Consider the following 26,126-nt stretch of genomic DNA (forward strand, 5'->3'; position numbering starts at 1 on the left):
ACTCCTTTGGTGAAGAAATTTTTCCTAATATCCAATGTAAACTTCCCCTGGGGCATCTTGAGGCTATTTTCAGGTTATGTGGGAGAAGAGTCAAACATTCATCTGGATCCAACCTCCTTTCAGGTAGTTGTAAAGAGCAAGAAGGTCTTCCCTCAGCCTCCTTTTCTCCAGACAGAACCACCCCATTCCCTCAGCTGCTCCTCACAGGACCTGCTCTCCAGATCCTCCATGAGCTTTGTTGCCCATTGAACATGTTCCAGCACCTCAATGTCTTGTAGTGCAGGACCCAAACCCAAACACAGTATTTGAGATGTGGCCTCATTGGTGTCAATCTCTTTCCTAGTCCTGCTGGCCACAGAAAGCCAGGATGCTGTTGGCCTTCTTGGCCACCTGAATACACTGTTGGCTCATCTTCAGTCAGTTGCCAGCTGCCACCCCCAGGTCCACTTTCATCAGGCAGCTTTCCAGCTACTCTGCCCCAAGCCTGGGGGTTGTTGCAATCCAAAAGCAGGCCCTGGCACTTGGCCTTGTTGAATCTCATACAACTGGCCTAAGCCCATTGATCCAGCCTGGCCAGGCCCCTTTGCAGAGCCTTCCTACCTTCAGATGGACCAACACTCCTGCCCAACTTGGTGTCATCTGCAAATTTACTGAGACTGCCCTTGATACTCCAATTTAGAACACTGATAAAGATATTAAACAGGACTGGTTCTAATACTGAGCCCTGGAGAGCACCACTTGTGATTGGCCACCAACTGAGTTTAAGTCCACTCACCACCACTTTCTGGCCCAGCCATACAGCCAGTTCTTAACCTAGTGAAGAGGACATTCATCCAAGTCATGAGCAATCAGCTTATCTAGGAGGATGCTGTGAGATCTGGTGCCAAAGGCTTTACTAATGTCCAACTAGACAACATCCACAGCCTTTCCCTCATCCACTGAAACAGTCACAAGCTAGTTAGCTACAATTTGTGTCTGGTTTGCATTGAAAGCCCTGCAGATCTACTCTCTAAGAGCTTAAAGTCTCATTCCTCTGTGCAGAAAGAATTAAAAGAATTCAGAATGAGGCCAAGCATTCAACTGACCAAAGGGGTTTGTGCTGGTTTGAGGCTAATTGAAGTATTTTACTGAGAGAAATTAATTCCTTAGCTGTGAGAAGAAAGAAAAAACCCACATGTACCCTCTATCACCCATTCTTCTGCTGAGAAGAGCAACTAGTCAAAATAGAGATAAGATGGGCACTTCTTATGCACTGCTCAGCTCTCGCTTCAGGCTGTGCCTTCATTCTGGCGGTCTGGTCTCTGTGGTTGCCTCTGCCTTAACTCTAATCCGATCTAACCTCCTTGTCATCTTTTTTTTTGACTTCTCACCTCAGATCTCCAGATTTATCACGTGAGATACATGTGGGTTGATCTGATTATTTCTGAAAGGAGGGAAAGAGGGAAAGAGGGATGTGGAAAGGGGGATTTGGGTTGGGAGCTTCCTGATTGTTTCTGGGAGGGATATTGTGTTTCTGTACTACTTTTAACTTGTATATAACTGCATATATTTGTGTATATCTGCTTGTATATTGTGCTAAGCTGTAACTATAGCTTCATTCTTTAATTTCCAGCTGGCTGAGTCTAGTCTGAGTGATTTTTGTAAGTGTGTGGGGGGGGTGGGTAACTCCCAGACCATCACAGGGTTAAGTTTTCAAAAGTTACATGGAACAAGTGAAATGTATGGTAAGAGGAAAGGCCAGTAGTTTCCTTAGATTTTCAATCCCTGTGTCCTAATTCTCCTAATTCACCCTCCTTCCTGTGACATTCATCTGCTTTTCCTGATCGTAAAGAGTCTTAAATACCATACAAGTGCTCTTCTGCCTTGATTTTTTACTTTCACATTTTGAGAATGAATCATATCTGACTTTGTGATTCTTTTCTACCCAAGAGCTAATGGGAACTTTGAGTGAGTCAGTGTTGGGAAATCTTAAAGGCTGAGACTGATAAATTGACATTACCAGATTCATAAACTGCAATAGGACAGAAGATGTGCATGTGTTTGTTTTGCCCCCTCCCTTTTTTCCCCTCAAATTTCCACATAGAAGAGATTTTGTTGCTTTCCTATTTAAAGTATTCTAAACTAGTGCATAGTAGTAAAGATCTGGAAGATCAAAACTTGCAATGTTTTCAGCTCCTTGGAAAAGAAGTAAATTTAAACTTGTTCAGTGTATGAATCAGCCACTTTTTGACATTGAAAAAATGCCCCCATCTTTTACTGACTTTAAAGACAGATAAGTAGTTTTACAGATGTTTTGCATGACCAGAATGCTCCAGAACAACCACAGAATTCAGGTAAAGGTGTCTCTTTGCAAAAGAAAACTATACTATAATGATTAACCCAAATGCTAACCAATTAATCCCTCTGCTTTATGATATATTGCTTTCCAGACTAGAACTTTTGTGCTTAAGCAGCCTTGCTGGGCATCTGTTCAAGGAAATAAGACCCAGTATTACAGTTTTTCCTAGATATTCAGAACAAGGAGGATGTTCTTCCAAAGGACATTGCCATTTCTGTGAATGACAGTGGAAAAGTATAACCTTGCACTTAAGCCTGCAAAATGTCACATCTTTAAAATGAATTAATACTAATTTTTCATCTTAGGTTAAAATGTGTAAAACAAACTCACAGGCACCATGCAGACTGGGAAGTAATGATGCTTTAAATTCAGCCTTACAGGCCAATGGTCAAGGCCAAATCCTCAGCTGAGGTGAATCTTCATAGCTCCTCTGGGAAGCTACTAATTGTAAGTTTGGTTTCAATGACTAGAGTTCTGCAGCAGCCACCTTCCTTTCAATCTGGTAGCATGTTCATAGTAAATTTTATAAGGTGTTGCTCTTAAGCTGTTCAGCTGCAAAAGTTTACTAAGAACTAACAGATGAAATGGAAATTCTCAGCCTCTGCCTTTGACAGCAGCTATGCCTCTCCTCCCCACTACAGTGCATTGGCCTTGACTTGCAGGAGACCTCAAAAGACTCTGGCATTTTGTAACCTCTGCACTTCACTGACAGCTGCCACAAGAATGACTAAGTGAATGATAAGAAGCTCTGCCTGAGCACTAATTAACAGTTATTGCCATTCTGTTAATCAGTTAAAGAGGATATCACGGGAGGGGGACACACTGCTTAATTAGACGTTATACGAAGTTTTCCACCATAGTTAATCTGACATGGTGCAGATGGGCTGGGCTAGTTTGAAGCTAGCTAGAATGTTTTGGTAAGAAGAACTGGATTACAGGCTGTGAAAGGAAAACAAGGCTGATGTCTACTTCACTCACAGTCTTGCTGAACAAGAAACAAAACCAACAGATAACACTCTTGCCATTTTTCTCTCACTCTTGCTTGGGCTGCTGGCTGAGCAACATCCTACTCCCTAACCTCACCTTCATTTGGACTAACCTACCTTTGCTTCTTAACCTCTTGGCCAAACCTCTATTCTTCCTTAGGACTGGGGTAAGGTTGAGAGGGGCAGGGGAAAGGTGAAGGGGTAGTTGAGAGTCCCTCCTGGAGGTTTCTGGGAGGGCTGTTGTGTTTCTCCATTACCTTTCACCTTGTCTATTTCTGTCTATAACTGTATATACTGTAAATATCTGCTTGTATATTGTGCTAGCTTCATTCATATTTCCAGAGCCAGCTGAGTCTAGTCTGGGTGATTTCTGAAGTGGGGGGGGGGGAGGCAGGGAACACCCAAACCATCACATGGGGTTAGATGATGATTTGGCTTGGTGATCTTAAGGGAGCCTACAAAAAAGCTAGGAAGGGACTTTTCAGGATGTCAAGTAGTGACAGGACTAGGGGGAATGGAACAAAGCTAGGAATGGGTAGATTCAGGCTGGATGTTAAGAAGAAGTTCTTCACCATGAGGGTGGTGAAATCCTGGAATGGGTTGCCCAGGGAAGCCATCAAGTCCCCATCTGAGGAGGAGTTTAAGGCCAAGCTGAATGAGGCTCTAGACAGCCTGACCTAGTGTGAGGTGTCTCTGCCCATGGCAGGAGGGTTGGAACTAGATGATCCTTGTGGTCTGGTCCCTTCCAACCCTGACTGATTGTATGATTCTATGATCTTACAGGGCTTTTCCAACCAAACCAATTCTAGGGTTCTATGCTTGTTTTCTGTGCCAGCATTGAAGTATATTAAAATATATTGGAAAAGTGGAATTCTATCTACACATGACACGGAACCCCCTGACCAGTCTGGAAACAAAAATTGGCAGATTTACAGAAACACTAAATCCAAGATCTAAATGAGAAACAAATTACTGACAGATGGCAACATGCATAGGGGAGATCTTAAGGGGAATAAGACACTGCATACTTTGCAGTTCTGTGAGTGTGACAAGCAGAAACTGATGTTTTCTCCTAAATCTGAAGCTGATTTACAACCAGCAGAGCTTCAATTTGCTTACAAATGAATACAGCTCCCAATGCAACAAAACCCAGCTACTTCCATCTTGGAGGTCTCTTCCAACCTGGTTGATTCTATGATATCTGAATGCATTTTGTAAAATTTCCTCTCACACATGTAGAGAAAAAAGACCAAAACCTCAGGAGAGGAGAACAGTCAGAGAGTTTCAGTTTGCTGTGTTGCATCTTCAGAGTTCCATCAGGCAAAGGGCTGAAGCTATTGCCACAGAGATAACTGGGATTTTGACCCTTAAAACAAGTAGATTCTTGTGCTTCTCAAAGGTCTCAAGGTGGAAATGGCTCAATTTCAGAGACTCTGATCAGTGGAGACCAGGAATTGGGAAAACCCACATTAGCTCTATTTTATTTTGCTGTGTCCTTTGCTGTTCAATTTCCCACTGCTTCTGTAAGTTTAAAGAAGGAGTTGGCTTTATATGACAGGTGACCATATGTAAAGAGAGAAAGTTGCTTTTCTCTTGGTTTCTTTCTTTTTCTTTTTTTCAGAAATGAGGCTTCAAATAGTCTGTGAGAAAGGAATGTTAGGAAATGCACATCTATAAAGCCTTTGGGGATTTTGCATTGTGTAGGTGTCTGTGACAGTTTCTTTGCAAACTGGAAGAGAAGAGGACTTACTATCAATCCTTGTTCTCCCGGTTTTCCTGGTTCACCCTTAAAATGAGAGGAAAAAAAAGAGTGAATATTTTCATTAACATGCCTTGAATTCAATTTTCTACCTAATAATAAAGTATCTTTAAGATTCCGTTCTTGAGCAAGTATGGCAGCTGACTGCACATTAAATACGTCACTTCTTTGCTTTTTAAACTAGCAGCCCAAATCTCAGACAGTTTAAGAGGGAAAGTACTACTTCACAATTCATGTAATTGTATTCTTGAGGCAAAAGTTAAATGTCCCAAATACAACCTTGGTTCCAAACACAATATTCCATTCAAATCAAGGGTGTTAAAGGACAAACGGAAAGGTTATTTTTACGTATGTGCTGAATCCCACTGCTTGCGTAGTCAAAAATTACTGCTCTGTGTCATCACCTTAGTCAGCAGGCATAATTTACTAGTGCAAATAATCATGTTTCTTAAGCTCATGAGTATCAGTTTTTTGGTACTGAAGCAATGCAATAATTACTCAGCTGGTAAACATCCAGATTGGCTTTTAATGGCAATCTGTCATTTTTCCAACGAGTTCTCTTTTTGTGGGCACAGCTCTACCTCAAATGGATAAGGCACTCAGTGCCATGGTCTAGTTGACTGGCTAGGGCTGGGTGCCAGGTTGGACTGGATGACCTTGGAGGTCTCTTCCAACCTGGTTGATTCTATGATTCATCTCTAGAAGCTTTATTATCTGTAACAGGATTCACGCTTCCAGAATTCAAAGTGCTGATGACACAGATGGAGATGTATTGGCACAGATGGAGACCTGTTGACACACAGGTGGCTCCTGAGCCCTGCTACACCATGAAATGGAAGCAAAGGTGGTTGCTGATGTTGCTCCCTGTGCCTTGCTACCTTGGCTGTCTGACTTTCTCCAGATACACAGAAAGTGTATGGGCATTCAATATCATCTTATAGCTCTGGTGGCTGTATGGCTCCTTGCTTGAGAAGGAAGAGCTGAAAGAGAAACCTCTGCTTTGCTTAGCACTGCAAAAGAAGAAATTCTTCTCACTGTGGTTGTCCATCATAAAGGATAATCCTCCCATAGCTGTGTGATGCTGCAACATCCTCAGCACAAATTATGCAGTGCAGATATTTCTTTGTTGCTCATCTCTTTTGCTCAAAGATCTGTGCAAGCCTTTTATAAATACAAAGCTGTCACTACCTCTCAGCTAAGTTGTCCCATTACAGCTCTCCTGTTTGACCAGATATCACATAGTCATGGAGGAACAAGCCTTTTGAGGATTACGAAGGTCAACCTGAAGGCACAGGACAGCAGCAAGGACCAGGATGGTAACGATCAGCAGTCTGGAGGGTTTCTGTCTGGGTGCTTTTTTGTATCTGCAAGCAGTATTATGAACTGATTTTCCATAATGCTATAGGGCTTAAGATAGCCACAGCTTAAAAAACTATAAAAAGAAACTCTCTTTTGCCATCTAAAGTATAAATCACTTCAAAACTGTTATGAAATGGAATTACCTCATTGCATAAAATGCATCACTTTCCTCTTACAAGAAGGACTCATGTTCCTTTTGCTAAAAGGCACAAAACTCCAAGCAACAAATAGTCACACTGTGACCAGTAAGACCAGCTGATCCTGCTGGCTTCTTGTAGATGAATTACAAAGTTAGTATCACTGCAGTCTGGTTCTGGTTTTGGTCACTAGATCAAACCAGAAGCAACTCTGCTGACAGCAGACAATTTCCCCACAGTAAAATAACACAAGGGAAGCCAATATGAGGCCCAAGGCCTGATGTGCTGCAGGACTCACATAAGAAATGAGTAGGTGGTCAAAGAAAAGCACTGGAATGGAACCAGCAGAATTTTAATGTAATCTCATAACCTTGAGCTAGAACTTCCATGGGCAAGGGTGGTTAAAGAAAACCCAAACCAATCCAACATGAACAGCAGCAGCACCCCTAGACTACTGCAGGTGTTAACTGGCTAGCCTTGATGGATTTTCAAAGGAATTATAAGTCTGTGCTAAAATTTATTATCATGTTATATTATGTTTGTACAGTCACTACAATTTCAGATGAGGCAACCTGGATAGGGTGAGAAAAGGAGAGCAGATATCTTCTCTAAAAAAGGCTCTGCAGGGAAATGTTTTGCTGTCCTGGCCCCACATAGTGAGACATGCCTTTTCTTTACGAAAATCCTGTTTGCTTCCAGGGCTTCTCACTTTGTTGGCTCCTTGTGTGTCCTTACTCATCTTGGGTGTGTGAGTGAGTGTGTGCATCTCCACTTGTGGTGTTTCACTTGCCATGCCTGATTTCTGTTTGTGATCCTGATTCCACACTGATATTAGTGGTGACTAAAATAGAGGTACTTCTTTGAAAGGAATGAAAATGAAGGAGGGTGCAAAATATAAAGATAAACCTATAGTCACATTTTTGCAGAAATATAGAAAGAAAGATAAGGGAAAATAAATCCAATGCTTATGCATTAAAGTGTTTAATCATTTGGTCTCAAAGTGCCAAAGGTGATGTATCTATCCTGTGATGAAAATTAACAGTAAGTAATATAATACTGGATTCTGATGGTTGTTACAGTGAAATATGGAAGGGGGGGATAAGCCAAAAACCAAAAAAGGTACAATTCTACTTTTGTAAAGCTGGCAGAATCTGATTCCAAACTTCATCCTACCCTGGGCAATATTTAGCAGTTTATTACTTGAATTCCGTGATTTTTGAGGTTAAATCATTAGGGAGCCCATCCATGCTACCATGTCTCAAATTCAACTTTAAATCTGAGTAGTAACATTTACTACTTGTGGAGAGAGAAAGACCCTCCTCATGCAGATATTAAACATCAATGAACAACTAAGAAATCTTAGAATGTGTGGGGAAACCGCCAGGGATTGGAGGCAAGGAACCTAGGTGTTACTCTTGGCCATGTTATAACTTGCTCTGTGGAGGGAAGACACCAGGTACACCATGAAATCTGCCTGTGGTTCAGATTCCACATGTCTACCTTGCCAACCTTTCCTCAGAAAATATCTTTGAGACCAAGCTGGCATACCCTTGAGTGGAGTTTGAATGTCATGACAGCAACAGACTAACTCACCGGTATGCCAGGCATCCCACGAGGACCGTCTTTGCCGGTATCTCCGGGGGGACCTCTGGGTCCTGGTGGCCCTGGAGGCCCAGGGGGTCCAGCTTGTCCTTGGTCCCCCTAAACCAACAGAAACCTGGTCACAACTTTGCTTTAAAGCCATAAAATGCACAGAAAGATATTAATTTATCCAGAAAGAGCACAAAACAGGCTGGGAGATGCTGCCGCGAGCTGGACAGAGGCTTCTTCACTGCTTATGGCAGAGCTCACTCTTAGCCTTGAAGACCAGGGTGTCACATCTGTCCACTGCAATCAGCCACAGGGCAGAAGGTTCACATTCTAAACAGCTTGTCCTACCAACAGGACATATTCCAAAGTTTGGGGCAGACTTCCAATTTTTCACTTGTCTACTTCTCCAGAGCAAGGAACTGTTTTCAATGAGCAGCTGTCTGCTTCAGCACTGGCATAAGTACAACGAAGCTGAGGTAAAATAGCAAACTCACATGTGAGAATGTAGGGTTTGCAAGGCAGCTTTCCAAACCCAGCAATGATGTGTGGCTTGATTTCAAAAATAAGCATGGAAAATCCCCTGCTTTTCCTCAAAGCTGCACATAATTTTTCATCTGTTTTGGGGAGCTTTGACAATTATTTAACTCTTAGTAATTTTCACCCACTGACTTGTAAAAGCCAATTAGCAAAAGATGTGCCAAAATATATTATCTTCTCCTCTAAAAAGGCACGCACACAAAAAAAAGATGATCAATTTAATTTCCAGCACACCACTGCAAACAGCTGAAGAAACACCAAACCTGGCTGCATCTTAAATGTGGATCGTTTAGCCAAAATACTCATAGCCTTTTAATTGTTAACATCATTAACAGTTGCTTCATTCCAAAACGTTTTCAAGTCAACACCCTGCTATGAGAAGACATCTGACAAAAAGGTAGAGCAAAGAGTAAACTGAATGTAAAGAAGAATCAGACTCCAGTGAGATGAAGCACTACCTTAATGAGGCGGCGTTTAATGAGCTGCTGATCAGCTGAGAGAAACCCATGATTGATTTTAGGAAACACCATCTGATCAGGCAGGTGAGGTCAAAGGTTGTAGATCAGAGATGAGAGAATTGAAGAATAGACATCAGAAGGCCCGAGAAAGAAATAAAGACACGTTCATTAGAATTGTAATAACTCCAAATAATCTAAACCGGTGCTTCTGCCTGACAGAAACTGTGCAGTGACTTTGGGAGAAATTTACCTCTGATGTGCAGGACACACCACCTAATGAACCAATCATACACCATGAGTGAACTGCAGAACTCTTTTTTTTTCCCCTCCCAGGATTTCCTGTGACTTTCTTCACATTGAATTCATGGGTTTTTTTATTACCTAGGCTCTAAAAAAAAAATAAATCAGTGTTTTTTTTGTATGGTGTTCTTTCAGCAAAGCTTCTAGAGACGAAGCACCAGTTCAGCTTTCAGTCAGATTTTCTAACCAGCATATTGTGCCATGAAGAATGGTGTTGTTTTAATAAGGAATGGAGTCCCAGCTTGATTGGATTGCTTCAACCCTTCCTGCTTAATTTGAAAATGCTCTTTGAAAAAAAAAAATCTGCATGCACAGATTAAACCTCTGATATCTAACACAAATAGCTGACTCTACATGCAATCAGTAGAGTTCACTGATGTTTTCTGCTCTCCTGTACACCTCAAGGAAGCAGAACTACAGCAAAATCTCGATTGACAATGAAATACTGCCCAAGAGCAGGGGATGTGGCTGTTTCCAGGGCTAATGCTGCATGTGCACTTTTAGATTTGATCCCATGCTGTGCATGAGGAGTACTTAGAGCAATGGAAGGGCAGTGAGGGTTGACTCCACCATAAGGATTCATTGGTATTCCATGGTCAAAGCAATTTTTCATGTGCACTTTTATGCTGATACAGAGAGACCTGACTGAACAGGTACATGTCAGCCACAAACCTTGACGGTGAGGATCTGATTACTGTGCAGAGCAGCGACTGAGGGGAAGCCTGGCAGACCCTAGGGACACAGCATAACATGGTACCAAAACAACACAACACAAACGTCACAGAGACACTTTACTAACAGACAAACAGACCAAACACTATGTTTAGTGTACCCCACAAAGCCTACTGACAAGAAACAGCCTCTCTGTCATATGGGAAACAGAGACAGGTTTGTGTTGTGCTAAAGATGCAGGTTGTTACTTTACAACAAGAATATAAAGAGATTTTAGAAGGAGCAGTCCCACAGAGGTGACTTTCCTTAAAATTAGAATGCATTGTTATGATCATTTGACAATTGTTTATCAGCCAACAGATGACTGAGCTATTTCCAAATAAAATGTGCTCCGTAGAAAGCTGTGGCTCTGGATTGCTGCAGAACTCAACAGCAGTGGTGGTGGGTTTTGAAGCCCTCTGCATAATCAACGTCTTGCCCCTTGTTCTGTTTAACATATGACATTCAGCACGTACACTGGGAGCACATACACAATTATAAACACTGAACAACAGTCTATTGCTAGATCTTCCATAGTCCAGAATGGCCAAGGTCAACATTTTCAAGACATACATAGCAACATTTTCATATCCAGGGCAAAAATTTCCCTCTCAAGCACTATGTGCTGCATGTGGTTTCTCATGTCCTGCCCTAGCAACATGGGCAGAACTGTATTGGTACAAAAAAAGACGTGTGACCGTTGTGGCCTGCTCTCAGTTCATCACCTTTCTTGTGCTGCCTTGTAGAGTATGTATTAGGCATGCTAATAGAGCTGAAACCTTACATGGTTGAGCAGTGAGCTCATAAAGAAACCCTCAAGTCCTCTCCTTGCCTTTAGTGCAACACAGTCTGAAGCAGAGGCTTGTGCAATGACTCAGAGACATCAAGCTAAGGATGATAGCATAAAATACAGTCTGTTACCTCTACGCTCCCTATATGCATGCTGACACATGTGCCACCTCTGAAGTGGAGCTGGTGACACAGCTCCTCTGTGAGGTCTGGAGTGTGCAGGTTCAGGATTGCAGCTTAGCACCTCTGAAATGGAAGGGTGTGTCTGGCTCTGGTTGCCAGACAAGGTGGCTTTCAGGAAGTCCTACATAAAGTCCCTGATGAGGCAACCCACATTATCGAGTGCATAAGCCCCATATAGCCCAGCTGGCCTGGTGGAAAGCACGACCAGGCAACAGCAGCCTGCCAGGTCTCTCAGCTGCAGCAGATACTTTTTACATTGCCTATATTTGCTCTGTTCATCTTGGCATGCAATCACATCAGAGACCCTCTGCTTCACAAAGGCTGCACTGGCAGAGTAACTTACTGAGGCATGAATGCCCTTCACTAGCATCTTTGAGTTGCATTCGGCAGCTTTATTCCTGATCTAAATGCATTAGACGAGGAAGCTAAGACCCTGTAAGTGGATCCCATAAAGCCAGTGACAGTTTTACCAGCCTTCCCACTTCATTCTAATGAACCATGGTGTGGTTAACTGTGTTCTCTCTGACCTGAAATCTCTTCTTTAGAACAAATAAGAAGAAAACAAAACCAAAAAAGGCAAAAAAAAAAATCCAAACATTTAAAGAAACTCACTCCTGATACACTGCTAAGACTGGAATGATACATCATTTAGAAGACAGATGTATCAAATTTGCATTTATCTTATTATGGAATATAATTTAAAGAAGTTATTAGATGGTAACTTGCCAGAATCTTTACATCTGTGACTCATTAGCCCTGCTGTGCACATGGTCCATTCCTCTTCTAGATAAAACTACAATACCCACGTAATGGACATGAGTAGAAAGAAGAAACCTACAAAAGAACTATAAGTCTGAGTAGCAAGTCATAAACTTTCTATCTCATTTATGAAACAAAAATATAAACATAAAATCTTTTAGCAATTTCATTTTCACTCATCAGCCTTTAGGATTAGAGCACAGCATTTTTCATTTGCCTCTGAAAGTAGCGCATTTCCAACCTGACATTTTAAAAAATGAAAACTCAAAACTCATCTTAGCTTTGATTTATTTCTTCTTGGATGTGAAGGGGAGCTGAGAATTAATAAAGGACTTAAATCAGAAAATATACTGGTTTGCTCTGATTTTTTTTTCTTGAGAAGGAATTTTGAGGTTTGTGAGCTCCACACAAATTTAGTTGTGCAGAGCGCTTCACAGTCCAACCCCAGCATTCGCAACGCTTCCCAACAGCACACAGACAAGTGCAAGAGTAGCTATCAGCACTGCCATTTTCTGCCTATATAAACAACATATAAGAAAAGGGCACAGTCCCATCCTTTCATCAGCAGCTTAGTACCTTCTTTTAGCTCATTCCCAAGCAGGACACAGCTTTCTTTCCTTAGCCCAAAGCAGGCATAATCTCAGAATTAATGGTCAGAGACATGCAAAACCCGCTTAGGACTGGATCATCTTCCCATATGGAGGAGGCATATTTGAAGAGAGTCAGAAACATGGGAGAATTAAATGGAGCCCAGTACAGAAATTATAATGGGTGCATAGTTTTTGCATGTGTGGGAGGCTTTAGAAGGCATCACAACTTTTGGCATCCATGAAAGATAATGTTGGCACACAAAGAGCTTCTAAAAAGGCATAAAAAGAGCTGTCCTTCCCAGAAAATGAATTCTATTCCTTTCCTGTCACTCTACTATAAATATAGCCACAAATATCCCCTAGATCTGTTTTATTTTTTCTCCATCTGAAGCTGTTCTCAGCAATGGATGCAAAGTTACTCAATTTTCTCTTTATTTGGTTCGATTCTCGAACTGCACATAGGAAGGGCTCTTGTTCTACTCCCTGGGAGGCCCTCACAGAATACAAAACACTACAGTGATCAACAGCGACCACTGGCCCACTAAATTCCTCTGCTGACAGCAACTCAAGCTCACTCTGAAATGCTAGTTGGTTACAATTTCTAAATTAACACATTTGTTGCATGCCTCACTGTAATTTTTGCCTAAATGCCAAGGAAAACACGGTGCTGGGTGGAGGTTAATAGATATGTGACCACATATCCCTCCTGCCTGCCTACCTGGAAATGCAGATAAATCCTACTCACTGCCATTCAATGGCTATTGAAAAAATCAAACCATGCCAGATCATCATCTCTGTCTGATTTTTCACTTAGATGAAATAGCTCTCCTGTTCAATCCATCACAGCCTTCAAAGCCATAATTCCCACTAGCAGTCCTAGGTTTTTCACAGTGCATTTAGCTCTGTGCATTGGTCTACAGGAGGTCAATATTGTAAGGTCGTCATAACCTTGATGTATGATGAGTACCATAACATTAAGCAACATCATTTCTGGTTTCACACTATGGTGTGTACACTCCATTTTGACTACCGCATTTGCTTAGTATAGTAAATGCCACAGTCCTCCTTAGGATTTTCCTTCTGACCTGCCAATAAACCCAGGCTGCACAAGCTTACATGTTCCTGTGAAGACATGGTAAATGAGACAGGAATTACCACCTGCTGTTCACTTGCACTTCCTAGGGTTACAGCCAGCTGCTGCTATTTCACATCAAATCGCACAGGCTTCAGGCCAGAATGATCTTGACACTTTATGGCTGCTTTGCCTCCCCCCAACACCACCTCCAGTTCTAATTAATGCCTCAGACCGAGTGCCAGTCCTGCAGCTAATTATTGTACCTGCCCTGGGGAATCCAGTGTTCGGTATCACCCCGTACGGTGCCGTGGACTCTCAGCAGGAGCTCTTTTATATAATCCCTTTTATCAGAACTGCTGCTTTCTCCATCAGCAAATCTGCTAACTACAACAGTGCACCACAATAAGTCCAGGATCCAAGAATTTCTTTTCACTTAGGCAACCATTCAGCAAAGAGCTTTAATTTGAATACATTATGTAACGACCCAGACTTTGTATGAAAATAATTAGAATGTTATGTTTCTGCACTAGCATCAACAGACCACAATAAAAATGTTGTTTTTCTGTAATGGCCTCTGTATTTTTTCACAGTGAACTTTACCTGACACTGTGCTCAGAGAGAACAAAGCTGGAAAAAGGCAGCAGCACACTTCTGGTTTTGGTCCTAGCCTTAGATGAATTTCAGTGAGGCAAATACCTTTTCCACACAGCTCAGTGAGTTCTAATGAGTTATCACCATCTGACCTACACAAATATCCTTCCTGAAGGTAAACCTACTAGTCTCACTGAAGGTGGTGACTTCAAGATGGATTGGATCCTCCCTCAAATCAAGTTGGTTCTCAGAGGAAAAATCTTCTGTCCTGGTTTATGTTCCTTTTCCAGTTTTATACCCACTGCAGTTATGTGAAGCAGGGAAGTAGTTTGTGCCATTTCTGTTACCTTTATTAGGACTGGTTGAAATATTTTTAAAGAGTTGATTTCTACCATGTTGGTCTGACTCAAGTGTTCAGTATTGTAGCACTTTGGCATGGCAGCTGCAGTTTGAGATGAAATAACTACATGAGGTTTTCCCAGTCACAGGAGAGAGCTGTGGGAAAAGGAACAGGATGTACAGAGACTTCCTTCCTCACCATTCCTCTGGCATTACTAAAAAGGGGCAAGATGCAAACCAACTGGCAGTGAGTGAAGACATGCACTGTCTAGGTCTTAAGACAGGAATGACAACATCCTCATCTTGGGTGCAGGTATGTGGCACTCTCTCTAGAGTGTCACAGCTGTTCTGCATTCTCCCGGGGAACCTCAAGAGCCAAACATCAAAAGCATAGCTTAGCTCTGGAGAATCATCCACAGCCAAGAGGATACTACTGTGAACTCTGAAAGGAGGCATCTCAAGTCCAAGAGTCCTAATGCTTCAGATGAAGTTGGCAGGTGTACAATCTGAGTTCTTTCCTGATCTCTTCTAGTTACAGAGCTCCACGTTATCTTGCTACAATTTATTACTCTAGTTTCAGTTTCTCAGAAAACAGGGGAGCCTCAGCAACCTAATATTAGTGAAGTAGAAAAGATAATTAGTCCCAGGAATGGAGTAGGTAAATACCTCTGCTGCCTCCTGGCAGATAAGGAAACAGTCTCAGAAGTGAAATTAACTGCTCACAGACAGATTGGCATTAAAGCAGATGTCCAGCAGTTTTCTCAGTGATGCTGCTCTTGTAAAAGTTGTAACAGAAGGAATCGTGAACAGTTCTTTAGCCTTCTTATTGGGGCAGGCTAAGAGCATAGCTAGAAACCTTGGTCAGACACAGGATTTTGCTTTTCACAGGACAGGTAATAAGAGAAGCATGTGGGCAGTCATACTGATAAAGTATGGGTCTAAAGCAGCACTGTACCTGCACTGTGTGTTTGAAGTACCACACAGTGCAACAGAAAATATGCTTTTATACACATATGAAAATATCAATTAAGTGAATACCATCACTATATCACCACCTCTGCCACAGCTTTTGACACAATATTCATATAAATGAAACCAAAGAGCACTTAATTGTAAAAAAAACCAGAAAGCTGGGGATGCTAATTTATGCTAATGAAGCTATACAGACCTTCTATTAAGACAGATAAAATTCAGGAAGAGTATTTATAGAAGAAATTATGAGAAACTTTACTAGGATATAGTCAAATGTCATCAAGGATAGTTCTTGGAGGAATTCAGAGAATATATTTAAATCATGAAGATAATATTCTGACTATCAGTATTTTGTCAAAGTGAAAATGTAGTAATGAAGATAAAACCCAGCAGCATTCACTGTTTGGAAACAAAGTTTCCTATTACGTTACTGATTTAACCTACATTTGCTACAGTAAGCAGTCCCTTCAAAAAAAAATAATGTAGTTTTGCATTTGATGATGGCAAGAAATCAAGTTAATTTATAAGTTGCTATTTATTTTTTGTGAAGCAAAGTTTTTTCTAATAAAAAACCCCCAAACTTTAAAAAATTGTGCTAGTCTGAATGAAACTGAGAAGTTAATGTTTGTGGTTTAGTCATCACTTAACTACTATTTTCTGATTTCTGGATTTACAAATGAGGAACCAATTCTAATAACAAGAGGGACATCAAACTGCTGGAACAGGTCTAGAGGAGGACTATGAAGACAATCAGAGGGCTGGAACACCTCTCCACTATGGGCACAGGCTTGCAAGAGCTGGGGCTGTTGAGCCTGGAGAAAGGAAGGCTCTGTGAAGACCTTGTAGTGACCTCCCAGTACTTGAAGGGGGCCTACAAGAAAGCTGGGAAGGGATTTTTACAAAGGTTTATAGTGGTTGGATGAGATGGAATGGATTGAAGCCTGAGGAGGATAGACTTAGACTGGGTATTAGGAAGAAATTCTTTCCAGGGAGGGTGGTAAGACACTGGAACAGATTGCCTAAGGAATTCATGGATGTCCCCTCCCTGGAGGTGTTCAAGGATGACACCTTGAGGAACCTGATCTAGTAGAAGGTGTCCCTGCCCATGGCAGAGACATTTGAACTAGATGATCTTAAGAGTTCCCTTCCAAATCAAAACTTTCTATGAATCCAGGTTCTCCATTTAGTGTCTGTAGGAGCTAGTAAAGGCTCAACACATTTATTGTACATTCCTCAAGAACATATTAACTAAAAACAATACACACATATTAAACCCAGGCACTTAAAAATTCTCCTAAAACAATAAAACCAGGCTAAAAAGTTGGACATCTTTACCTTCCCTTTACTATGGCACAGTTTGTAGCAGTTGTGTCTATAATGTAACCTGGGAATCAATAGTTCAATTTCAAAGGAGAGCTTCTGTCTGTCTATACTGACATATTTCTATTTAGTTATCTGAGTAAACAGATTGCTTCCAGGACTACTTCTGTCAATCCTGGGTAATTTTTAACTAGTTTACCAGCATGGAAAAGTAGAACCCACAACGTTCTTATTGTAAAACAGTAATTGCTCTCCAGTGGGTGGCAAATAGGTACGAAATGGATTAAAAATAAGCAGGGAAGGGGAAAGGGTTGAATAGGAAAGAACATTATGTCACTACCTGAGACTATTGTTTTAACAGTAGACAAGGAATCTTTTTAATCTTCAAGTCCATAAAGGTTAATGCAATAAAAGGAACTTCTGAGTACCATTGCTTTCTAGAACTTAATTTCTTCTGCTGAAGACATTTTACAGTTCTGTGCAGAGCCAGTAGCTAGGAAAATTTACTTAAACATACCAAAAGGAGAAAATAATTTTATGGAAATAATTAAGTATGCCTTCTGGGTGGTTTCTCATTGTACCTAGAGCAAAACCAACTTAAAGACTGCTGGCTGATGATTTCTAGACCTGATAAGCAAAGAATCACTCATGTATCTGAACTAAAGGACATAAGATACTTGTTATATCATTTACAGAGGGATAAGAAGTGACTCACCAAGACACTCAGTACTAGCTGTTCCATTTCCAAACATTCACCTCTGAAGATCTGTTTTCATTAATCAGGGTACAAGCTCTACTTGGACAACATATCCATTGCATTCCTACCATTACGAAATCTTCAAAGGCTTTATATTTATTATTTTTTTTAATTGGGGTAGAGCTGAGTGGTTGGAGTTGAGCTGAACAACCAGAACCAAGCAGTGGACTGACCTCAGCAGTTATTCTAATAGCCTACTGGCTAAACCCCATCGTTTCTAATCTCATCATATCTCGGTATAGCAATGCAAATCTCCACGGATATGTCATGAAGCTATGTCCTCTGCAAAAATCATCCAAAGATTTATCAACCTCACTGTTTCTTATATGAGTATGGAGGAAAGCTAGTTCTGCATTTGACCTAAATGTTTGGTCCCCCAGAACTTTAGAATGAGTAGAGATCTGATATAAATGTATATAAAGACATCAATAAGGCATTGCTTTCAATAAGGTCAGGACTTTGAATACATCCACCACTACCTTGTCTCTGGGCACATGTGACCAAAAGCTGTACTAATCTGCTGTTCAGACACACTCAGGGCATGGAATTCAACATCACCCACAGTACTGGAATGTTTTTCTGGCTTGCATTTTCTACAGTCAGTACGGGTACAAGTAGACAAAGCCATGTGGCACTGAACCCTTGTTATCTCTGTATGATGAAGGAGACTGATGACCAGATTATTCCTGAGTACTTAAGAAAACCCCACAGTTTCTTTAGAAAGAGACCAAAAAACCCCAACAAAAACCAGATTCATTATTCTAAAAAACACAGAATCACAGGGTGGTAGGGGTAAGAAGGGACAGTGAAAGATCATCCACTAAAGACCATCCACTCCAACCCTCCTGCCAGAACAGTGTTGCCTAGAGTAGGTCACATAGGCTTTGAATGTCTCCAGAGAAGGAGACTCCATGACCTCTCTGGGCAGCCTGTTTCAGTGCTCTGTCACCCTCACAGTGAAGAAAGTATTTTCTTATGTTCACATGGAATCTCCTATGCTCCAGCTTGCACCTGCTGCCCCTTGTCCTATCACTGAGCTTCACTGAGAAGTGTCTGGCTCAGTTGTCCTGACACTTCACCTTCACATCTTTATGAGTATTACTGAGGTCACCTCTCAGTCTCCTCTAAGCTAAACAGACTCAGCTTCCTCAGCCTTTCCTCATAAGGGAGATGTTCCACTCCCTTCAGCATCTTTGTGGCTTTAGCTGCACTCTTTCAAGCAGTTCCCTGAGGTTCTTCTTCAACTGAGGGGCTCAGGACTGGACAAAATATTCCAGATGCAGCCTCACCAGGGCAGAGTAGAGAGGGAGGAGAACCTCTCTTGACCTACTAACTACACCCTTCTAATACACCCCAGGATGCCAATGTCCTTCTTGACCACAAGGGCACACTGCTGGCTCACGGTTGTCCTTCTGTCCAACAGGTTGGTCCCCAACCTGTACTGCTCCATGAGCTTGCTCTTTCCCAGATGCAATCTTGCTGACAGTGCCCACTGTTCTTTCAACAGCATCAACCAGGGTAGGCCACACAAGAATGCATCCAGGCAGGCTGTGCAAGTCTCCAGAGAAGGAGAGTCCACATCTCTGGGTAGCCTGTTCCAGTGCTCCATCACCCTCACTGTAAAGAAGTTTCTCCTCGTGTTGAGGAGGAACTTCTTGTGTCCCAGCTTATACCCGTTGTTTGTGCTGTCACCAGGCACCACTGAAGAGACTGGTCCCTTCTTCTTGACATCTACTCCTCTGATATTTATAGACATCAATAAGATCCCCTCTCAGCCTTCTCTTCTGAAGACTAAACAGCCCCAGTTCCCTCAGTCTTTCTTCATAGAAAAGATATTCTAGTTCCCCAGTCATCCTCATATCTCTCCAACAGATCCCTGTCTCTCTTGAACAGTGGAGCTCAAAACTAGACACAGTATTCCAGGTGTGGTCAGTCCAGAGCAGAGTAGAGGGGGAAAGGAGAAGCTCCCTGGGCCCACTGGACACGCTTTGCTTGATGCACTCCAGGATACCATTTGCCATCTTGGCCAAAGGAATAGTCAGGAAAATGGTCAGAGGCTTTGTAGTACTTATTACTTGTGCAATACACAAGGTGAAAAAAGGGAAGCTGTATAGAATGTGTTTGCCCACACTTCAAAAATGATAAAGCAAAACCCAAGAAGATTGGACACATTACCCAAGTTACATACTTTAGAAAGAGATACATTACTGTAACATACACCTACTAAACAACCATTGAAGGTTCAGCTATTCATTACCTCTTTCAATCTATCGCTAACCTTACTCAATTCCTTGTCTCCGTTCAAATATTGAATCTAGTTTCAACTGCCAGCAGTTGCTGCAAACAAAACTTTGTGATGTCCTTAAAAGTTAGTTCCTTGGGTTGGATATTTTGTGCTTTTCTGCTGCACTTGTTTTGCCAAAACTGCAAAGCAGCCACAGCCATGATTTGTATTGTCCAATCAGGACTCAGCTGGCCTCCGGCATAACGGATATGTCTTGGCAAAGTGGGACAGAACAGCCTGGAGAAGGGGAGGCTCTGGGAAGAGTTTACATCAGCCTTCCAGTACCTGCAGGGGATCTACAGGAAGGCTGGAGAAGGACTGTAAGAGCATGTGGTGATAGGACAAGGGGTTTTAAAACTAGACCAGGGAGGATTTAAATTGGACATTAGGAAGTTTTTTACTATGAGGGTGGCGAGACACTGGAATGGGTTGCCCAGAGAAGCTGTGTATGTCTCATTCCTAGAAGTGTCTAAGACCAGACTGGATGAGGCTCTGAACAACATGGTGTAGTGAGACGTGTGCCTGCTTTTTGGCAGGAGGCATGGAACTAGATGCTCTTCAAAGTCCCTTCCCCCTCAAGCCATTTTATGACACGCTTCTCCGCATAGCAGTTACTCCACTGAAGTCCTTGTAGGTGTTCCATCTACACTGAACAGACTTCCATGTTCTTACTGGGTATTGGCAACACTTCCAGCCTAGGGATGAAAATCCACACCACTTTCTAGTTCTTACATGTCTCTAACATCTTTCCAAGATTTCTAGACTAGTGGAGGTTCTGATACCCTTGCTTACACTCCAAAACTACCCTCTGCTTGTCCCAGGAGAAAAAGCCCAGCAGCAGCATTCCCTTAAGCTGACAGCACCTCATTTGTTTTCCTGTATTCAGGCTTCGGGTTCTTGTCCTGGAAGTTTCTCCAACACTGTTATGCTCTTACGTGTTTATTTCACTGCATCCCTCTGCAATACCTCCATCAAATTTGCTCTCCTGCTCTGAATGAAACACCAGTTCTTCTGAATGGAAGGCCACTTAGTCAAGCAACTACACACAGACTTCCGTCTCATGCTTTCCGATTGGAGTATCCTCTTCTAAACCACAGGCACTACTTTCACTCTCCTCCTCTGCCCTCTCTCTCCTTGTGAGGTTCTGTAGCATAGAACCAGCCAAAATATACAACCTGGCACAGCTTCTGAAGGATTCTAAATTTACTTATAAGTTAAAAGGAACATTTTACATTCTTCAGGACCTTCAGTCTGTGTATTAACCTAGGAAAAAAACATGTTCCTCACATTGTAACTCTCCCTTTTCTTTTTATTTCTTTAATTTTCCAATTCTTCCTCTTAAGTTTCAACTGAATAATATTTAGAACTGTTCAGTACTAGACTTTTGTGCCTATAATGTGCAGTCTTATCACCAAGCACAACAGAATACTCTGCAGGTAATTAACATTGGTAGCACCAACATCGAATTCAGCTATAAAAGCATGCTGTGACTTTAGATGATCTTATCGCCTACAGAAAGTAAAATGAAAGAAAACAATATAAAGCAAAATTGAAAACTCAAAATATTTAACATAGCTGACAGGAAAAAATATCCATGTAACACGTTGTTATGGAAACATTTATAAATATGGAACCTAAGAGACTCACTATATCATCAGAACAATGTAACCAAACAAGTCCTAATGAAACACAGATGTAAAGAAGAAAGAACTGGCACAGGCAGTCTCTCTGAACTTTCACCTCTGTATTCCTCTGCTTCACTGCTACAGTAAATATGGTATTTAAAAATTAAAAGAACCTTTACATTTCCACAACTAAACTACCTCCTGCCTAACTGTCTGGATGAATTTACAAGGTCACAATATTGTTATTAATGAAAGTATTAAATACACGGATGTGAAGATAAAGGACTAACAGATGCATACCTGATAACTGCTTATAATTAACTACAGACTTGATAGATTTTACATGAAATCTAGAAGCACTTGTATCAGAAATCTACCAGCCCTCTGCATTGTTGGAGCCCATGCAAGGCATGAAAATATTGCTGGGGAGATGGAAAGGTTTAGTTAGGAAAGCCAGCTTTTATACAGCAGAGCAAAAACCGATGTGAAATCTGCTTCCATCCATCATGGAAATGGTATACTGCAATGCAATGCTTACTGCTGTTACTCAAATCTTCCCAGACACTATCTGGTGATGTTCAGTATTACTGTCCTGCAGACATTTACTTCAACATGCAGGGTAAAGGCAGCTAATAAGCATAATTAGCTCAGACAGTGTATTTAATTTAGTGTTGCCTAATTGCCTACTCAGCGAAGGGGAGGTGTAACATTGTTTTTTAAGATGCTTACCCGAGGGCCCTGATCACCTTGATCTCCCTGCAAAGTGGAAAGATGAGATGATAGGTTTAACACAGCATCTGTGTGCTACCCAGCTCTCTTACATCATCTAACATTACACTGTGTCAATACAAACAGTCTTTTCAGTTCATGCTGGGAGTGCTTTCCGTTCACCTTGCAAGTGTCACCTGTACATCAACTTACCTTCTCGCCTTTTGGACCGGGAGGGCCCTGAAAGAAACAGAGGCAAAGATGAGTCACTGATACTGATGAACTCCTGGGACACAGCAAGAAACAAGTTTGCACCAACAGTGATTTTTTGGTAACAAGATATTACCTCTTCATTTTTCACTGTTCCAGAGATAGCTTCTTCACTGCATTAATGATAGGCTTTGTGCAGTAATCACTGAATGGTTTGCTCACCCCATGTGTCGAATTAGACTACATAGACAAGCAAAACTATGTCTGAATTGGTAAAATTTCTATTGGTTTCAGTTAGGGACAAGAGTTTATCTCCCATGAATTGGTAAAATTTCCATTGGTTTCAGTTAGGGACAAGAGTTTATCTCCCATGAGATAATAAATGCTTTTGAAGACTGTAAAACTTCTTTGCAAGCGCAGCTAATAAATTAATATATAAAAATCTGCCTTCTATTTTGGCACCCTCCTTGCCTTAGATTGCCAAAATAAAACTTGAAAAAGGGATTAGAGAATCTAAAAGTAGTGTTTTCATTCCTGTCCCTGGCAAAGCTGAAGTTGAGGTTTACTTTTCAGCACCCCATTTTAGGCAAAACGAGCTCTCTGTATGATGGTTTTGCAGCAGCGTACATATCGTTACTTACCACCAGACAAACAGTAAGGCAACAGAACCATAAAAAACCCAGGTCCTTGCTTATTCTGTTTTTATGTAGCACCTTCCAGAAAGCTACCATCAGGCTTGGAAAACACTAGGTTTTCAAGTTAGTGTCTTGTGCTAGCAGCCTGCAGAGAACTGGCTGCTTACACAGTGCAGACTCTGCCTCCAGCTTTCTGAAAGGCACACACAGGTGTTTCATTACAAAGCAGGACCCGAGATACATATGAAAGCAGCTGGAAACAGAGAAGCCACCATCCAAGATAGCAGAGTCTGCTCTTGTAACAGAAAGAGTTTGTGTGTGTGTGTATGTGTTCACACGTAGCACAAGAAAATGTTGCCACCAGCAGCATAATTAGAAATGAGCAAGTGCAACCTAGCTGAGCACGTTTGAACCACTTAAGAATTAGCAGTGGTAAAAGTTCATGTGGTTCACAGAAATGCAAATAGAAGGGAGGTCAGTCTGCTGTGTATTAAAGACATGATGAACCACATGTGAGTCTTTGAAAATCCCTATTGTAGCCAATTTTCTGCTTATTTTTAAGGGCTTTTGATGAATGCCAGAGAAGAGCATCTGCTGCTAAATCTTTCAAGGAGTTAAAGTACATGCCTCTCCTTCTGTAGCCTGCCATCTCTTCTGTCTGTTGCAGGGCACATATAAACAAGTCTTCTACCTGACTTCTCCATGTCTCCTTCAGGAAGGACAGCTCTCTCTGCTAGCTGAGTGGAAACCATCTGCTCAATTAACTATGACCCCTGTCCACTTTGTGTTGCCCTGCAAGAACCTTCCCTCTTTAATAACAAAGTAAACAAAATAATTTGGTAAATGGATACAACCTTGTGGCACCTTTAAGGTCTTTATGTTTCCATATTTTAACTTTTACTGATACTCTCCAATGCACATCCTCATATATATAGACTGGAAACTGCATGCAGTGCTATCTGCTGTTAGCTACAGACTCCACACAGACTTGACATGACATTGCCATAGAGCATGTTTTCAGCAGGCTCACTTTAAAACATACATGTGCACGATGGACTGGATGATCTTGAAGGTCTCTTCCAACCTGGTTGATTGAGCCTATGACTCTATGTCACTGAACTTGCTATGGCATGGGAAGAACCTAAGTCAGCCAAAGCTGGCTATTCCTGTCTTTTCAATGCAGACCACTGGGCACATGCATGTGGCTGCTCTGTGTCCTTGAATTAGCAAACCACGACTCACTGGAATAGAAACAAGTGAGAGTATGCTTTGCACAAGAGGTTCAGCCAGCAGATCTGCTGGGCTACTAGACCTGAGCCCTGGTACAACTTCTGGTAATACACTCAGCTGTCTCCGCCTGTATATTTTGCTCTGTTAAGGGGACTCTGAAGGTGCAAATCCTTATCCAAAGATATTTTTTAATGAGACTGAATCAAATACATCAATTCATTTTTCCTCTCCTTTTTCTGTGCAGGATTTTTCTCAAAATTACCTGTCCAAATCATGTTCAGCAATCCAGGGGTTCTTCACTACTCTCTGCTGGGGACAGTCAGCAATTATGACAGTGTGGTATTTGATCTGAGTGCCACACACTATCGTTTCTATTGAGTCATCCTTCCACTGCACACATCTTTTGCACAAAGTCATTAATATCTGACAACTTTACTGTACCAGAAGTTTAAAACAGCTTTTCAAAAGGCTAGGAGGGCATTTCTGATGCGAAAAACTTTACAAGTCTGCAGTTGTATTTGCAAGGCTTTTGCTCTCCATCGAGAGTCTATATAAACAGACAAACAACAGCAAACAAAAATAGCTCTTTTGGATGCTAGTGAAGAGAACCAGTGGGGTTTCACCAAAAGAAAATTAATGTAATTCTTTCACAGCTTGTTCACCCATCTCTGGCTCTTCTCCCATTGTCTCAATTGTTCTCTATTGTTTTTGCAACTTTAAAAAATGAAATTCCACTTCTCAGCCTTTGACATCTTCTTTCCATTTGTGCTGAGAAATTCTCCCAAGGTTTTTACTGCAGAATTTATTAGTGTGTGTACATTGAATGTACAGGCAGGGAGGAAGAAAAATCCGAGGGAAAGTTGAGTTTGCGGGGGTAGGGTGTGATTAGGAGACAGATTTGCTTAAAGGAGGGCAAGTTTTCTTCTGTTTAAGGTTATAGACACAAAGAACAGAGTGAGTAAAATAGCACTAGCTTTGTAGGCCACAGCATACACATCCTGCTTTTTTTCCCAGGGAGATTTCTGTGCTTTCATTTATGAGATGGCAGAGATCAAGCCGCTAGCTGCTGCACAAATGTGAAAGCATTTTGTGTAAGTTATATGAAACGTCTGAGGTCAGAGCATTTCTGAAATAACTTTACAGTGTTTTCACTGGAAACAGAGGCTCTTTTCTCAAAGTGTAATTATCTACTCCAGACTACTATACATTTCCAAGGAGAGTTTATGGCCTGCTTCACATAAGCAAGGTCTTGTAAATCACAAACACGTGCAAAATCTGCATTCATAATTAGGCGACAAATACTACTGGTTTTCAAACAAGGTCTTCTAAAGCAGACTGAAAGGCCTCCAGGCACCTGGCAGCCAAGAACAAAGCTGAAATCAGGGTCAAATCCATCCAACAGCCATGCTCAGCATTACTGGCAGGTGACCTTTTGACTATTAAAAAAAAAAAATTTCCATTCTCTGATCAAATCATTGCATTTTCATAAATATGCATACAAGAAATAGAAGGGTAAGAGGTCACAGTACTAGGGAATCTAAGACCAATCTTTGTGGTCTTCATTCAGACAAAATTGCCCTTGGGGTCACCTGAGTGTGATCAGTATGATTTTTCAGACAGATGGCATTCCATAGTTCATTTCCCAAAAATATGTTGATTTGGTGTTCCATTCTTTCAGCCATTGCCACCTTTACAGTTTGACAAAAATTACATTCAGAGAACCTCTTAAATAGCCAGAATGTGATTTGTATTGGGTTTACAAGCACTCAAAATTATCTGAATTCTCTTACAGATGTATTTATAGAGTTGTTGAGGTTGAAAAAGTCCTTTATGACTATCAAGTCCAACCCAACTACCATGACTACTAAACTATATCCTAAAGTG

At 41.4% G+C, this 26,126-nt stretch overlaps 1 protein-coding gene across 1 annotated transcript in view; it reads right to left on the minus strand.

Moving 5' to 3' along the window:
* COL25A1 (collagen type XXV alpha 1 chain) overlaps nucleotides 1-26,126 on the minus strand; it is a 347,683-nt gene that overhangs the window by 85,658 nt on the left and 235,899 nt on the right. The window contains exons 8-12 of the mRNA XM_064149390.1: nucleotides 22,381-22,407; nucleotides 22,189-22,215; nucleotides 9,165-9,236; nucleotides 8,173-8,280; nucleotides 5,075-5,110 (exon numbers count right to left, since the gene is read on the minus strand). Of these exons, the coding sequence (XP_064005460.1) occupies nucleotides 5,075-5,110; nucleotides 8,173-8,280; nucleotides 9,165-9,236; nucleotides 22,189-22,215; nucleotides 22,381-22,407 (270 nt within the window). The remainder of the gene's footprint in view (nucleotides 1-5,074; nucleotides 5,111-8,172; nucleotides 8,281-9,164; nucleotides 9,237-22,188; nucleotides 22,216-22,380; nucleotides 22,408-26,126) is intronic.

The sequence above is a fragment of the Pogoniulus pusillus genome, chromosome 9 (assembly GCF_015220805.1).
Source record: "Pogoniulus pusillus isolate bPogPus1 chromosome 9, bPogPus1.pri, whole genome shotgun sequence".
In the NCBI taxonomy this organism is placed as follows: domain Eukaryota; kingdom Metazoa; phylum Chordata; class Aves; order Piciformes; family Lybiidae; genus Pogoniulus; species Pogoniulus pusillus.